This window comes from Mytilus californianus, unplaced genomic scaffold (assembly GCF_021869535.1).
Source record: "Mytilus californianus isolate M0D057914Y unplaced genomic scaffold, xbMytCali1.0.p SCAF_6, whole genome shotgun sequence".
NCBI lineage: Eukaryota > Metazoa > Mollusca > Bivalvia > Mytilida > Mytilidae > Mytilus > Mytilus californianus.
Genome location: NW_026262712.1, coordinates 78,240,882 through 78,259,183, shown reverse-complemented (window position 1 = coordinate 78,259,183; position 18,302 = coordinate 78,240,882). Strand labels below are relative to the sequence as shown.

The window sequence follows — 18,302 nt, the reverse complement described above, 5'->3', positions numbered from 1 at the left end:
TAACTTCAAATGTGCTCCATTTTCCCTTTTCAAAATTAATTAATGTTCTAAAGTACGGGAAGAGTCGTTATTATCAATTAGTCATTTTGTTATATATTCCTTTGTAGATAGTTTCAACACGTCGCGTTCTTTGCCGTTGGAAGAGGTCATGTGATCCTTTGTACGCGTACACATAGCTCGTTCATATTCTCAAAAATTCTGAGCCGTATGAGACTATTTTAGTGGTTTTTTACAAAAGGATTTTTTATAAGAAGATATCTTTCCGTTTAGCATGATTCGTAATTTTCATGGATTGATTTTTAAAATTGTTGATCTCTTTGGTGCTTGTAAACATCATGCGATGCTTTGTGAATCATTTTCAGGTTCTGCACCCCCTAGTACTGATTAATCGGCTACTTATGAATGTTTCCCTCTTTTCTAAGACAAAAAGTAAAGTCTGTTTACTTTTTGCAATGGTTGTAAACAATAGTCGTTCATTACCCATTACATGTATATGTTTCGACTGTAGACCTGGCCTATACTTCGTCATCTTAGTTCTGCAAATAATATAAACAGCTAAGAAATTTCGTGCGTCTAAGGCTCTTTTCTGGATTAACCTTCGACAGGAACGTTCACACTTAGAAAGCCAAGGGTGTTTAAGAAAATGAATAAGTGAAGAGCTATCTGACAAAAAAAGGTCCTAAACAAGTAGAAATTGTGGAGAAAATCACATGTTTGCCCTACACAAAGATTATGTATTAATATGGGCTAACAATTCCCATACACATTGTGGTTTGTGGGCTGTAAGTTTGTGAAAGTACCACTCACTCAGTATCTTCAGTGTCAGTACTAGCACTATTCAAATAATGCAGTCGTTTTGTAAATATTAAATTTGAAACATCTGTAATTCTATGAAAACTAGGGTTTGTAACTCTGAAATAGTTATCGTATGGCATATAACTACCACCTGGTCGGTACTGCTGGTAGTTGAATATCAGTCTCAATGAGTATTATCCGCCTGATAAACAGTGTTTGGTTATGGATGATGTCTTTGGTATTTGATGACTATTGCTGTGTGCTTTGAAATCTTCGTCACTTACTACGATATGTTAGGTACCACTGTTGATTGATCCTCTGGTATCATCTGTCTAATTGTCAGTGGTTCAGTAATACACGATGCATTGTGAGTCAAAAAAATATTTAAATTAAAATTAATTCATAGTACTTTAGTTACAGCTCCAACTCCTAGCCATATTAACAGAAGATTCTGTTGACTGTACTCTTTAGACTTATATGGAGTGGTGGTAAAATTGTCTATTTATTTGGCTTGGAAAAGTTGAAGTCTCGAAAAAAAACACTACCATGTTCTTTTTATATTTTTTTTCAAAATTTAGTATAACATCTATTTCGAATTGGATACATTTAAAAAGACAGGGTTTATCGGTATGTTTAAAAAAGATATTAAAGATATTAATTCGAAAAAGTAAGTGCTTTAATCATGAATCCAAGTCTGTCCTACTTATTGATGACTCTGTCGTTGTTTTCTTTTCCGCTTTCAACCAGTAAGTGGTCATTACTCCTTTACCCTACAATGCATCTTGCACATTTTAGCAACTTCACATTACACCAAGAGAAATCACAAAACTGATTGCTTTATTCAATTATTGACGATACAACAACAACAACAAAAAAACAAATGAAATAATTATATCATGTATAGGTAATTTTCATTTCCTAACCTTTTTAATTTCCCCATTATAAATATATCTAAAACATGATTTAGCTAGATAACAATGAATTATGTTACAATATGATTTCCAGAATTGTTATTACTGAATGTTAATGATTTCTATTGATATACTTTGGTAGCCTATACATAAAGTATTTTCTATATATAGTTAATAAATAATTAATTGAATGTTACCTTAATGTTAATCTGTCCTCTTTCTTCCACATCAAAGCTACCGATACGGTCTAGAATTTCTTTAGTATTGTTACTGATATGTATTTTACATGCTAAAAGAAATAGAGACAGATCAAACCATTTCATTTTTTTACAAACACGATTAGGTGACACATATTGTGTGTTCTTACGACCATCTTAGCATGGTATTACATGTTCTAAATACTTCATATTAAAAGTTTTACACACCCACGAAAGAAAAGTGAATAACCCGTGATAATAAGTAAAAAAGAAATATTAATAAGAGTGGTGACCATACAAAATATTTCCTGTATATGTACACGTTTTACTTTGGGTGACACCAATATTTTTAATGGCTTTCATAGCCACCGCTAGTTGCTAGTATTTATTGCTACTATTTAAATGCCTTGATTTGTAATCAACTTTAAATACAGCTAGTACTAGGTTAAAGAAAAATAATTTTAATTAGAAAAAACACATTTCTACTTTACTACAACATGGTCTCAGTCTGTTTGGAATTTAAACGATTCCATTTTTTTTTTTGCTCCATCTGAACTATTTCTACCTGAACATGTGATATTTTATAAAAAAATTCGGATAGTTACTTCATACAAGACACGTACCGTCACCACTTGATTCCATTCTGGATGCAACATTTACTGTGTCGCCAAACAAACAGTATCGAGGCATCTTCAATCCAACAACTCCAGCAACACATGGACCTTCAGTATAATATTACATGTTTTATAACATTTGTTGAAAAGTTTTATTAGTTTAAGTGTTAAAATGTTAATTTCATAATAGTTCATTTTCGAAGATGAATGCACAGGAGGATAAATCAAAATCATAATAAGAAGTTGTTGCCATGAATTAACAATTTCTCACTGAAAGTGTTATATCTATAGGCTATGGTATTAGCAAAGTGGGCTCTGTTTACAATTGTCGTATTTTGACTGAGTGTGGATTTGATTGGTTGGTAATGTATACAGAGCAAGAAAGACTTACTCTGTCGATGCATCACCTGTGCCCGATCTTATTGAAGTTTCCTCGGCTTTTTACTTTTATTAGTATCTTTTTTTTACTGATTTATGAGATTTTAACATAAGTAAACTATTGTTGCCTTGTATCGACTAGTGCAAATCTTATTTTATTTAGATTTTACCTGTGTGAATTCCAATTCTTAACCGGAGTTTTTGGTCAGGACGATGTCGTATTACGAAGTTTTGGATTTGCTGGAGCAATTTTAAAGACAGTTTGCATATTGCCGCTGCATGATCACTTCCATTTCTGATAGGGAGTCCTGAAACTACCATATATGCATCTCCTATCGTTTCAACCTTTAAGACAAATAACATCAATATCGTTTATTAAAGGCAAGTGATAAATTCTGATTAATTAAAAGCAATTACATGCTTCAAGAACACCAGCAGTTAGAGCTATGACCATGTAAATACGAGACAGACAGCTGAAACATGCAAACGTCATTCGTCCTCTGGTGGAAAGTTGTTCCATTGCCCATTTAAAAGTATCTTATTATTTTGATATAGTAAATAACGTTTAATCCGTATGCAACATTCTTCTGCTGGTTTCAAATGGATTTAGAACAACCTAATGTTGAAGTGTGATATTTAACAATGTGTGAGTTTTGATTGTAATGCAAACAAACAAAGCGATTTAACCAGCGGAACATTGTTAAACATACCATTTGAAAAGAAAGCCGTCAAAGTTGACAAAAAACATAATTTGTGAAGTACGCAAAGTGGGTAGACCGTAGAGATTGGAGGGCGGGAGACGTTGGATTCTCCTGTCGAAAGAATATATGTTTGATAGGCACAAAAATGATATCTTGCAACATGCCCACTTTGGACCTTTCAATGGTTTGTTAGATATATTCTGTAACGACAGAGAGTGTGGTACTCTCCCTACATAGGGGGTTATACAGTTTTTACACTTGTGGAATTATTTATTTATACAGGCTGACACAGGAGATCTAAATGATCGCACACAATTGCAATACAAATAACAAGATATCCAAGCTAATGGATGCACTGTATTCGAATTCAAATTTAAATATTTGAAACAAATATCGTATCCAACTCAAGGACATAGAACTAAACCATCATACCACTCACTTATACTAAGTAAATACTAGTAGACAAAATTACCTTGTTTTTTATCCATATTTCTTTTCAAGTTTTTAATGAATATGTAAAAGCTAACTAACAATGAAACAAAACATAATAAAAGAACAGCATAATATAATGTTATTATAACACTTTTTATATTATATTAGTTCTTTCAGTTTTATGAAACACTGGGGTCCATTCTGCTTCTGTGCAGGTTTCTTACCTTATATACGTCAAATGTTTCTATAATGCTGTCAAAATTTGAATATAAGTCATTGAGTAGAGATATTACCTACAATAGATTTAAAGAAATATACAGCAAGATAGAAATTGCTACAATCTTTGAGCATAAAACGTTTGATAGCATATAACAAGTACATGAAGTATATAAAAGTAGGTATCGGGTATCATTTAATATAACATTAACAACCAAAACATACAAAAACACCATCTCGAGTTCAACATCCGGTCTTCAACTATTAAACTACTGTCTTTATCTTATGTATGATTTTAAATCGCAACGTGTCTATAAAAGTTGTGAACAAAAAACACCAAACACCACCTATTTACACAGCTTTGAAGGAACAATTTTTTGACCTGTTAACGGTTATAATTTGTCCTTAACATTGATCAGTTGACCTATATTGAAGACGCTACTACAGGTAATCTGCTAGATTATAAATTTAGAAAAGGAAAAGGATATTTCTCTGTCGTTAGATTGCCGTCTTATTGACGTATACTTAATAACTCCTATTATAAAAATATGATACAAAACAAAATGCGTTTAACATATTTTTCACAGTATTTTCACTTGGTAACTTGTAATCAACTGTTACAAATGGACTTCTTGATTTTTTTTTAATTTTACTGCATATATGGAATATTACGGATATCAATGTTTAATTTTCGTTTTAATTAGAATTGAAAAAAATGTTGTAATTCATCTGATTTTGGAATTTTGATATCTATCAATTCTAAAAAATACCTTTGTTTTAGTCTTTTTATTCATTTTTCCTCTTTTTTGCATTTTGATGATTTTCTAAAATTGTCCTAAATTTCAAAAGTTAACAGTATCAAATGCTAATCCTTAAATCTCACTAGCGATTTTTTTTATTGTTAATCAAGTGAAATTGGTTGTTAAAAATCCTATCGGTGAAAAACAGTGTTTTTGTTTAATACAAATTTAAGGCGCTCTTTCCTCTTTCCTCTTTTAAATGTCCAATTTGAGTTTTGTCTATTGTGATAATATTATCTGGCCAGAAGACATGAACTATCAAATTAGTATGATAAGAACAGGTATTTTATGTATGTATTAAACCAATATTTTCACAGATTTGTTGATAATTTCAAAATTGCTCACTTCGATGTTAATATTTTTCTTAGTTGTTGCTTATAAGAGAGTTTACTTTTGTAATAAACTGGTGTACATTTTCTCGTAAACTATTCTGAAATATCTTTTTTCAAAAGTGGGAAACAAATTAGTTGTTTGTCTGTAAGACGAAGAAATATCCTGGACATAATTAAGTTCGTATCATTTTCCATATGATATCCCAGACATAAATTGTAAATTGATAACCAAGGTTGTGACTAGTTTGATTATTTAATTGAAACAGTAAACCTACTTTAATAATTAAAGTTTTGTTTGATCAAACATTTAATCATAAAACTCTTTTGAATAAAATGGAATGGTCCTTCACATAAAATTATAAAACGATTTGATTGGACAAATGAATCCAACGAAACGTAACACATAATATAATTAACATAGTATATTACTTTAAACCACGTATTTTAGATTAACCAAAAAGGTTCCCTACAATTTTGCTTAAGTGTCACCCATGTAACGTTGCCAATCTATAATATGGTGATAGTGTCATGTTACTAAATAAATCAAAAATCACAGGTCGGGCATTTTATAGCTGACTAATATGGTATGGATGTTCATTGTTGAAGGCCGTACAGTGACATATCATTGCTTATATCCACGTCATTTGGACTCTGGTGGATAGTGTTTTCAGTAGCAATCACACCTTCTATATTTACTTTTCATTTGGGGTTATATTTTTATTTCAAGGTTGCCATTATTTGGTATTTTTATATTTGTTAAATTTACATTTGTCTCTCTTGCGCCATAATTGTGTTCTTTGTTTCAGTTGGTTTGCCTTTCAACAGTTTGTGTCCACTACATTGTCTGATTAACTTCCTTTAGAGCACGCACACTTTTATATTAATTGCTTTGTCAGGGCTATATGCAACATAAAATTACGATAACGTGAAAAAATTTATCGCCGTCAAGTTAACAATCGAAATCAAGCGAGAGCTTCGTATGCAACAGAACATTATTTCTCTACTTGATTAAAATTCTTTATAACTATCTTTTCCCTTCCCGAATTTCACCTCCAGATAATACGACTCGTGTTGCTGGTCGCATGTCGCATAAGAGATGACTACCTATTGGGGGCACCTGGTTTTGGTAGTTTTTGTCAATACATATTTGTGTTGCTTGTGATTTGTCTTGTTCGTGTATTGTAAACTGATTTTTAACCCACGGTACTGCTTCGTATGGTTTATGTTTGCCTCCTTGTTATCTACTGTCCAGTATTCATTATTTTCATTATTTTCTTATAATCATGATTTATTCTGTATCTTCTAATTGCTTAATTATATAATAAAAACCTCCATTGGGGAACTACTGCCTGACAATTCTGTAAAGCCCACTATATCACTAAAATATATTGTTACACAGTCAAACCATTCTGGTGTTACAAATTTTCCTAGCCTTAGCTCAATAGCAACTGACCTGAAATGTAAGGATTAAATCGAAGTCGAACGCTTTTTCTTATTGTGTTTCATAAGCTTACATCATCAAGTAAAATAAACGACCGGGATAAAAATGTATACTGTTCCTTAAACGTTCTTTTAGTTGTAAATATGTATTTACTTGAAAACCATACGGCTATAGCTACCTTCAAATGCGATTTTACAACATGTGGGGTTCTTTTTATTTTTTTCTTCCGGTGTTTCGGAAGACTTGTGAACAGTATCTTTCATCATCAAGTATTAAACACGGCAATGAATTTTTTGTCCTCAATGCTCTCAACTTCACACTTGATTTTGTCTTTTTAACTTTGTCGATTCGAGCATCACCGATGAGTCTTTTGTAGACTATACTGGCGTACAGAATTATAGCCTGGTATCATTGGTGAGCTTTTGTACTTGCATAGAATACTTTTTTATCTATTTTTAATAGCGATTTTTAGCAAGTGATGTTAACTTTTTTCGGGAAACACATGACATAAACACAAATGTAGATGAGAATCCTTACAAACTCAATCTGTTGTTTGCAAGGTTTCTTTTGGTTTTATTTGTGTTTTTGTTTTTATTTTGCTGGGGTTTTTTTTCTTCTTTTAGTTGTTAGTGTCAATGACAAGAAGATGACAAACTTGTTAAATATCATAGGAACAATATACAAATAATAGAAAAACATATGGATATGGGGTATCCATCAATGAAACAAAATCAGTACATGTACAGCAAAAAACACACAAAAGCAAGGGAACAACGCTTGTATAACTGTACTTCATCTTAAAGTGAGGCCTTCAACACGGATCAATAAAGTTCTCACCTCATTGCAATTTTAAGCAGCACCATGCTTCAATAATATTGCGAAAATCGCATAAACCAGGAAGTCTGCATATTGCAAAGATTTGTTTTATTTTTACTGGTAGTTGATCACTTTTGTATAATCGTATCAAAGTTTCAATTTCTTAGCAAACAGACTTAGATTGACCATTCTTTTTATACCTTTATTGCTTTTATTATACCAATGTTTATAATTTTATTTAATTTCGATTCTAAACTGGATTGACACAACCGATAATGTAGCATGTTATCAATTGTCATAAAAATTCATAATATCCAATAAAATAAGTAAATTGGCTAACTAAGTCTTTATAATTGAATAGAGTAACATTTATTCCAGTGAAAAATTGTTTTAACGTTAATTAATTAAGCTCCATTTAAAATTTTTATGCTAGCCCCACTTTGTGGTTGATGTAAAAAAACTCTGGTTAATTTTCCCAACATTTTTTCATTATGGGGAGATAATCTTATTCGGTTTTCATAAATAGTCCTTATCAAAATAGTTCAAACGCTTTATGTCGGTTTCAATCATGATTTCTCACTAAAGCATTTGACATAAATTTGAAGTTTCTGAAATAAAGAGGTGGTTATGGTGTTCTGTTTATGTGTTTGTGCGTATGTGTATCTTGTGTGTGATTTTGTTGGGGTTGGGAGTGTTACTCAGCATACATGTATTTGTCTTTAGGGAATCCAGTAATGCAAATAAATCAAGACAACATGTCTGCCTTATTTGAATTATGACATCAGTATATATATACACCATAATAAAACAATAAAGGTATGCATTAACAAGTAGCAGGATCAATGCTGTTGGAGATTAGATGATGCGGACAACAACTTAAAACAGTGTTCTTGATAGCAGAATTACTACAGATGTCAAATGAACATGTGTTATTCAACTATAATTAAAGGTAGACATAATACTATATATATAATGCATTACCATGACACAGCTTAAAAAATAAACAATTCCATGATTAGTTTGAGTTAATTGTACAATTTGTACTCTCACACAAACTGAGTAACTTAAATCGTAACTAAATATCTATCAAATAAATGAAAGGTTCTTTATATTGGTATACGATAATTTTAAACGTTTCAAAACAAATAAATAAATGTATACATATACATAAATGTCTTCAATAAACTAATAATAAATACTAAAATCTATTAAATTTGTAAATTTTGTAATGGTTTAAAAGTAAATCAAATTATGAACCTGTTCAATTGAGGCAATACACGCATAGACTTGTTGGAAATGAAACATAGTACAAGGGGGTATCACTCTTGCATACAAATGACACATCAAAAGAATAAAATAACACAACATTCGTGCTCCAGCTTCTATGAAGATTCTAAATTATCAATGTAACCAACAGTTGTTAATCTATAGGATAGCTTTTATTTTTTATAACTACTCAGAAAAATGCAACAACGACTTGACTTTAGAAAGATAACGTGTTTACACATTAATATAATATAGTCAATAAACATTATTTTCCTCTACCAGTATAAGACACAATACAGATCGTATGCTTGCATCAACATACCCAAATAAAGATTTAATTTAAGCCAGAACATTTTGAAATTGTTTATTTTTTTTTTATTATCACAACTTCCTGTTAAGATTCGACTAAATACTAATATTCCGATATCATCCGATATCATCAGGTAGAATCCCTCCCTTAAAGATGGATACTCATCTATATCAAATTTACAAGGTAGACAATCAGTCGGCACAGAAGGTTCATTATATGTCGTTAAGATAATTTCAAATTGAATACATATTCTACTGCATATAGAGAAACACAAAACGCAAAACTTTAGCAAGATTATTTGCCCTAAAATTTGTGTGCCATTTTGCATGGTACACGGTAGTCTTAGGTATGCAGAATCAATTCAAATCATAAAATTTATATAATCCTTATATAAATTCTATAAATACACTTACTGGGGTAATATTTGGTATAATAGTTCATCTGAGCGTTTTTTCTCTGCAGCAAGTTGATGTGTTCTCTCCTCTACTATATCCTCTAAGTTCAACGTATATCTTTCCATTCGCCGTAATAAGGAATCAATTAAATCATCTTCTGAACCACTGAAATATTTTAAATTATGAATGCAACTACAACTATATGATTTAAAAATAAAGAAATTTTATGTAAAATAAGGGTATTTTCCCAACTAATATGGTAAGAAAATCACAGAAGGAAACTTAATCAAAAACATTTTAAAAACAGAACATAATGTTTATACATGTTATATCAAAGGAAAGAAAAGCACAAAACAAGCATATATCAATCAATGAAAGATCATGATTGAATATTTCAAGTTCATGATCAATAATTTTATTAAAATTTGATTTTTATAAAAACTATGAATTACAATTTCTTCCGTTATCAAATGATATGACACGCCGATGCTCAAGTAAAAATGAAGCGTTAAAATAATAATATGATATTGTATAATACAGATTAATTCCAAGTATATATGCTGCAGGAGGACTTCTGAGACTGACAAATACTGTAAAGGAAACATTATAATTGCATTTGCCTTTCCGATTTACCTTGACAAATATCATCTTTACCGCTTTCATATAACGAAGTCACATTTACGTGTGTGTTAGCGAATACGTGTGTGGATACGCTTATTTAAAAAATAAATCAAAACATTTGAATCCGTTAGCAAAAGCTTTTTGGTAAAATGACAGTCATAGACTGAAATAAACTAGAAATACTGTTAGGAAAGCTCACAAAATGAAAATCGCACCAGAACAAAGATACGGACAAAGTTCATGATTTGCTAAAGAAAACCCCAAAACAATAAGATAATTTAACAATACCAAATAGCTAGTTCACATTGGCATTGACATAATCAGCATTGTATAGGATTTAAGAAAGTTTCAATAAAGTTTGATAATATATTATGCAGAAGATACTGATACAAAATTGGTGGAGCCCTCGCGAACAAAACAATGGCTAAGAGAAAGCCAAAAATAGTATTGGTGAAAATTGAAATAGGAGATACAGAATTGAATTAACTAAAATCTGATAAGTGGTTTAGGAAACGAAACGGATACAAATGTGAAATGTATTGTAGATATGATACAGCCCATGTCATGTTAATGTAAACCCCGAAAATTATTAGGATCAAGATATGGAATTGAAACTGCATCATGTTCATCATGTGAGTAAGATTCTGTGAAAGTTTCACAAAATTCTGTCAAACGGTTCAGAAGCAGATAGGGATACAAAAAAGGAACGGAAGAATAAATGGACGGAAGAACTAACGGACTCCTGTATCACTATTCACCCACCGCTTCAGAGATTGGGGATTTTTGTTTCCCTTGGATTGCAAGTAATAAGCAAAAATGATGATGTCAAACGGATCATTCCCTCATTCTATTGAGAAATCAAAACGGATTCATCAAGCAAAACAAAATTAATTGCATGGAAATGTCTACATTGTACTTATGACGAGGGTGACAAAAGTATTTTAAGACCAAAACTTAAATATGTGTGTATGTCTCGACTTATGTTTCAATTACTACGTCAATGAATCTTATGAATCTGATGAATCTTAAGTGTTTCAAGCAACATAATTCATATATACTTTGCTTACCCCGTCTGTTTTCGGATCTGTTTTAAAACAGCAGAAAATTCTGGTCTGTTTTCAGGATCTTCTGTCCAACACATCACCATCAGTTTATGTAAACTGATCGGACAATCATCTGACGCAAAGTTAGGTCTATAAGGTGGTTTTTCTTTTGACGCAACTCGTGCGATTATATCTGAAAACATTACCTTTCTCTGTTTAAGAATTAAACGAAAGTCTAAAATTAATGAATAAATAATTCTTAATGAACTCACTATATATATTTAATCACTATACAGATCTGCAAATATTCAGCATTAACCAATTTATCACAAAATGCTCATAATTGTTTTTTGTCCAAAATAAAAATTCATCCGGAGAAAGATAAATGTAATATTTAAGCATACCAACTGTATCTATCACTTCATTACAACAATTGTACGGTGGTGATCTAGTTATGACCTCTTGCATTAAAATCCCAAAACTGTAAACATCCCCTTTTCTACTACCATCAATTAAAGACGGATACCGTAGGTGTTCTGGTGCTACCCAAAGTTCTGAAAATAAAAACTGACACCTGTCATGTTACTGTAAACTGAGTGTGAGACTTCAACTGCCGATAATATAATTCTGGGTTTTTTTTCTATTTCGTTCTGGGTGGTTTCACTTGGAATTTAAACTCTTGTAAAGCATTATGTATATTAATAAAGCAATATTACAAGTATGGGATTTTTTGTCGTTATCTCTGCATATCTACGTTTACTTTCATCAGGAAAATCAAATGCATGGCTAATGAATTATGTCTTAACACTCAGGGAGCAGTTTTGCTATAAAGGATTCAACGTAACACCTAAAACAAATGAGGTCAACATTTCATGAGAATGTTTCTACCCTAATTTTTCTAAACTTTACAAAATTTTACAGCTCATAATTTATCTAAATAAAAGATAGATAATCTTCAACACTGAAAAAAATTACAACTAAATCAATGATACCCCTAGAGGCTGACATTTACAAGTATCTGTACACATATCAAATAGTCCGTTTCTATGTATGTTGGCGTTTGTTTTTGTAGCAGTTCAGTGTTTCTGTTGTTCCGTTGTTTTCCTCTTATAGCTGATGTGTTTCCCTCGGTTTTGGTTTGTGACCCAAATTTTTTTTTCTCGCTTAATCGATTTATGACTATTGAACAGCGGTATACTACTGTTGCCTTTATTTTGTATGTGTACTCTTTTAGTCCTATACATTCTGGATTCTTATCCCAGTAATAGTTTTATACCTTTAATGTGTAGTACATTATAGGTTCAAAAAGTTTTTCGTACCAGTCCAGTACTTTTAAATTATTATACCTTCAATAAAATTTCTTACGAAATATAGTAAAAAAAGAAGCACTATCTGTTAATTGTACCTTCATAATATTACACTGCGGAAGTACAAAACTGGTTTTGATATGTAGTACAATCAAATATTGTACAATTATGGTGCTAAAATAGTACAATAGTTATGTAGTACTATATCACTTTTACATGAATTAGGTACATGCTCAGTACTGTAAAGTTATCCCCATACAAACTTTTGTAGTTTAGAAGCTATAAAAGATCCCGGGGTTAAATGATGTGAAACAATTAAAAAAAAATAACGATTATTTACAAATACAACAATAAACGAGAAGTTATAAGGGCAGACATCAACCAGCAATAAACTCTACATCCCTCGCTTACAAAATCCACATTATGATTCAGGTGGGCTTAAACATGTTCTTGGGCGCTCAAAGCTCCTCCTAACCCAAACAGCTGCATACTAGGCATATTTGCCTAAAGTGTATATGTTAACAATCTTTTGTTCCTCTTTACATAAGATAATCAAGAAACAATATCATTGTAAACAGGACTATAAAATAAAAGTTCAGTTTGCAACAAAAAGATCATGCCTTTTGTTCCGTCTAATATAGAAATGATAGTATTTCATCCACTAAGAATATTAGTCCTGAATATTTTTATATATCCCTTTTAAATCTAAAATTATATAACATTCATTTTCTTGTAAACTAGGCTGAGAATCCATATTACTAGGCAAAATGTAATGATGCATACAATACCACCTCAGGCAAAATTTACCTTACATGAATTTGTCTATTCTTTTTATGTCTCTTTTTGGTCTTATAGCTCATTACGTTTCTGCGTATTAATACATCACTGCCTTTGAAATTATTCAATCAATTGAACATTTTATTAAATATTTATAAATGGGTCAAATAAGTTTAACCCTTTAACAGGTTATATTCAACGTTACAGTTTTTAAATAATGTATACAAAGAACTTGATGGTTATGTCCTCTTTTTTATCATTGTTTATTCTTTATTGACTTAAATGTTCGACAATATTAACAAGCAGTACGTACTTTGATACATCTTTCGAGACTTTTCGCTTTCCACAATACTATCATCACTAAACGATTGGAGTCCAAAGTCCGATATCTTCACTACAAATCTTCCATCAACAACACAATTGGAAGAACGTAAAGATCCATGACATTTCAATGCTGAACTGTGTAAATACTTCATTCCCTTAAAGAAAGTTGCTTTAAATTACTCAAGCTCAACTACTTATATGTTCATATACTTCTTTGAAAAATCGAAGCGAAATACTATTCTTTTGTCGATATACTCTAGAAAATCTAAAGTATTACATTGTTAATATGTAAATATAGATACCTTCAGATTAACATTTCCAGAGAAAACTGATTAATAAGTCTTCTTACATTTAAAGGATTTTTCTGGAAAGATTCCTATGGCAGTATCTTTAACTATTTTGATGTTGATTTCTTTGTAGTGAAATATTTTCATTATTAATACTATTATGTTTCGCTGTTACACCACAGTTCCAGATAAGGGTACGGCTAAGCGCTCACAAACATGTTTTACCTCACCATATGTTTTGTGCCAATCCAAAATCAGGCGCCCGTAACACATTGAGTGTCATTGGTTGCTGTTTGCCATATTTTTTCGTTTATTGTTTAGCATAAATCAGGACGTCGGTTTTCTCTTTTGTTTAACATTTTGTCATGTCGTGGCGTTTTATAAATTACTATATGGTATAGGTTTTGTTCATTGTTGAAGGCCGTTTAGTGACCTATAGTTGTTTACACTCTCGTCTTTTTTAATCTCTGGTGGATGATTGTTTCATTAGCAATCATACCACATTTGAATTTTTTCATTCTATTTTTTATAAATGGAAAAAGAGGAATAATTCAAATCTAAAAACTGATTATTTTAAAATGTCTTACCTTAGCAATGTCTTTCAGCAAAGATAACCTAAATGTCCAATCTAATTTAATAGCATCATTACAAAGTAAATCCTAAAAAAAAAAGACAGAAAATGCTTGTAATAATTTCCAAAACTTTGTTTTCTATGTGTTGACGTGATAGATACATTTCATTTGTTATGATAAATTCGATAGTAAAAATCCATTACAGCAGGTATCGGCTCAAACAATTTGAGTGGCTTTGAATTTCACAAACCTGTAAGTTTTCTATAATTTCACATTTATTGTTTGTCAAATATTATGCGGATGGACTGTCGTTTTTGCAGAGGTTTGTGAAAACAGAGGGGGTTCTCCGTCCAGCCCGTTCTTGCACGTAGGAAGGATATTTTGACGTTTATGCTATCATAGGATCCTCGATATGCTTTTCAGTTCATTGGCTATCGGGTTGTTTGTCTCCCTGGAACTGGCAAAACGTTTTTAAATTGTATTGTTAGTTTTCAACGCCAGTGGTCCGCGTTTTTAGATATACATTTATTGTTTGTCCTTTACTATGTTTTAAGTGGCTTTAAATTTTGGGTCACTTTAGTTTTCTCTGTACTGTGTTGTGTACTGTGTTGTGGACTATTTGTTGTTGTTTGTGGTGTTTTGACCATGTTGTATGTTTTATTTCTACCTATAGTTTTTGATTGTCCTCTTTTTAAATGTTGAAAACAACAACCTTTTTCGAATTCGTATTGATATTACTACTTTTTATTTCCATCTAGACGATAACTTCAGTTATATATCTAAGTGATGAATAGCAATGCTTGAGTTTCAAAAGAAAAAATAATACGATATAGCTATTACCTCTAATGTTCCTTTCCGACAATATTCGTACAAGATTAAAATACGAGACTGTTCAACACATGCACCAACAAATCTTGACAGATTTTCATGATGTAAACTTCTAACCTAAGAAGTCAATTACAAAATAATTAAAATATACTTTTAAAGGCTAAAATGGCTGTAACATAAAATAACAAATAACAATTTAATTTACTTAACATTACCTGATTGATAAAATGAATATCATATTTAAGCTGCAGGTTAAGTATGGAATTTTTTTTACTTTAATTTGCAATTCACGTAAATTAAAAACAGTTCTCACACCTTTGTTGATTTCCTTTGCGTGTCATTTAAAGATAGGAATTCAGAAATTCGACTCCTGGGATTTAATTATGTGTGTGTTTGGTTCAATGTTACAGTCGACATAAAACACTCCAATCGAAATATTCTTTCAAAATATGAAGAATCCTACGGACATTTCTGATATATCAATGAAAATTATAATATTTTGAAATAACCCTTACATATGATCATTAAATACAATAAAACCGCACATTAAAACAAAAAAAAACCTGAACAACAAACAAAAAACTTGCCTGTTGTATTTCAATCAGTACTTTTCTTGTAACATTAATCTTCCGCTTCTTTACCTTTCTAACATAAACAACTTTACCCTAAAACAAAGTAAAATATAATCTCTAATAAATTTGGTATCGGTAGTGATTCCATCAAATTTTCAAATATAGTAAATTACAGAGTTTCCAAGTGGCAGATTGCATTGTTCATATTTTAGATCAAAACAGCAAACTTTTATCATTCTCATCGTAACATGTTTTAAATAGCACATTATCAGAGTCTTTGTAAAGGATCTAAATCCCATTAGTTCAAGAACTCTAAGTTCTATTCTGAAGTTTCCCATTATGCTAAATGAGTTGGACTTTAATGCATATTGAATTGGGATATATTGTATACGCAAAGGAATGAAAGTTGTCTTTCTTCCTTCATAAAAACTGGTAATAAAATATGGAATCCGTTTTCGAGTTTATAAATTTCGTATACATGGCATGGTACGTGCGATATCTATAATGTTCTGGTAGATACGTCCGGACATCGACTTAAGTAATACTTTACTTGCATTTATTCGACATATATCATTTAATCCATTTGCAATGGACGATGGAACAAATTTCATATTTGAGTTATTTTTTAGTTTTGATTTTCTAGTAAAAGGGAAATAATCCAATTAGTTATATCACCCATTACAAACAAATGTATCAAACATACGATAAAATATAAATAGCTGTCTTGCTTATCATATTTTCCATTTAAACTTTTTCCTACCAATTATAGTTTTAGGAACAATATCTAGGCAAAAACGATAAAATAGTAATTAAAACCTTCATTAAGGGTAATAACTCCTATAAGGAAACTTTGTGTAAATGGACAGTATATCTAGCTTCACAAAAATGCAGAAAACTATCATTAAAGGGATACAATTCCATAATGAGTCCACTGCTATTAAAGTCCGTCTCTTTCTATTATAGTTTTAAAATGATAGGGAAAATCACAAAACCGTTTGGTAAAAATCTTCATTTAATAGTAATACTGTGAGGAGTATACTGACATTTTTTGTCCATTGAACTTATTTGTAGGTCTTGTGTTGCTGATCATATTTTCGATTTTAAGTTTCTCTTTATCTATTATAGTTTGCAAGATAAAGAGAAAAAGTGATAAGATATTAGTAAAAATCACCATTTAAGGGTAATAACTCTTATAAGGAGTCGTCTGACAATTTCTGTGGGAACATATACAGTAAGAAAGTCCTTACTATTTGAACATGTTTCAGGTGTCAGATTTTCTCCATCTATAATGGTTTTCAAAATGATGGACATGAAGGTTGGCAGGCAGGATCATCGGACAATTTTATAAACTAAATACCCTATGAATAATTTACAAAGTTTTGACCCAATTGGCAAAGTGGTTTCAAGGGAGAAGATTTTTGTAAAAGTTAACGGACGGCGGACGCCAAGTTATGAGAATAACCCACTCGGCACTTTTGAGCCAGTTGAACTTAAAAGGAGAACATGAATTCTTTTATTTCGTCCGCTTGGCATCATAACATATAATGTAAACATTTAAGCGTTTCTTATGGACTTAGACACAATAAAATGAGAGATATGCTTCACAGTGCTGCAACATCAAAAAGGTTCTTACCATATAGTTAGCAACGTTGATAACACCTTTGCCTGTTGGGTGATGTTTCGACGATTTATCAGAAAAATTTGTATTGGCTGTAACCTATCAATTAAAATTTAGAATAACAAAGTAATTCATTAAAATTGATAACCAGCATTATATAATAAGACAGAATCTTAAAACTTGTTGCGTTGGTCCTTGGTTTTCTCTTTTTAATTTATTTAATTTTGTAATTCCGGACCTCGCTTGTATAGCTTACTATACAGTATTGGTATTTTTCAATCTTGAGAGCCTTGCGGTGACCGTTTATGTCCTGTATTGGATGCTGTGTAGGAAAGTTTTCTCATTAGCAATAATACAATATATCCTTATTTTTATATAATACATAGTTATAATGCGATATTTATCAGAAAAAAGTTTGTTTGTTATGTGTATTAATATTCTGTACTAATTAACTCCAGCATTATCAATAGGCAGATTGTAAGATTCTTAGCTTTTAGTACCTGCAAGTATACTTTGATAGGTATTATTTAATTTCTGTTATATGCGTAATTGTGTTTTGTTGTGTATTAATCAGGTACCACTACAAGCATGTTTGTTTTATCTGGTTCATATCATTCGTTCTTGTCGTGCTGACTCTGTACTTATGTATCCCGTCATACTTTGAACGACACAATTATTTTATTTATTAATATTACTTTTACTGTTAAGTCTGTTTTTTGTGATATACATTTGACGTGACTCTGTACTTA

The 18,302-nt window shown here is 31.0% G+C and overlaps 1 protein-coding gene across 1 annotated transcript; it reads right to left on the bottom strand.

Annotated features, from left to right (window-relative positions):
- Positions 1–1,405: 1,405 nt before the first annotated feature.
- Positions 1,406–13,825, bottom strand: LOC127705212 (atrial natriuretic peptide receptor 1-like). The gene is made up of 10 exons (XM_052209530.1): positions 13,666–13,825; positions 11,673–11,822; positions 11,293–11,461; positions 9,623–9,769; positions 6,706–6,829; positions 4,253–4,321; positions 3,066–3,240; positions 2,527–2,625; positions 1,904–1,995; positions 1,406–1,565 (listed from the first exon to the last, which is right to left on the bottom strand). The coding sequence occupies exons 1-10, from the start codon at positions 13,673–13,675 to the stop codon at positions 1,476–1,478; spliced, it is 1,125 nt and encodes a 374-aa protein (XP_052065490.1). The 5' UTR covers positions 13,676–13,825; the 3' UTR covers positions 1,406–1,475.
- Positions 13,826–18,302: the final 4,477 nt, after the last annotated feature.

Coding starts and splice junctions, on each gene's coding strand:
- LOC127705212 (XM_052209530.1), bottom strand. Junction 11,462..11,672: donor TGAAGTGATAGATACAGTTG/GTATGCTTAAAT, acceptor TAATGTTTTCAG/ATATAATCGCACGAGTTGCG. Junction 6,830..9,622: donor TTATACCAAATATTACCCCA/GTAAGTGTATTT, acceptor CTTACATTTCAG/GTCAGTTGCTATTGAGCTAA.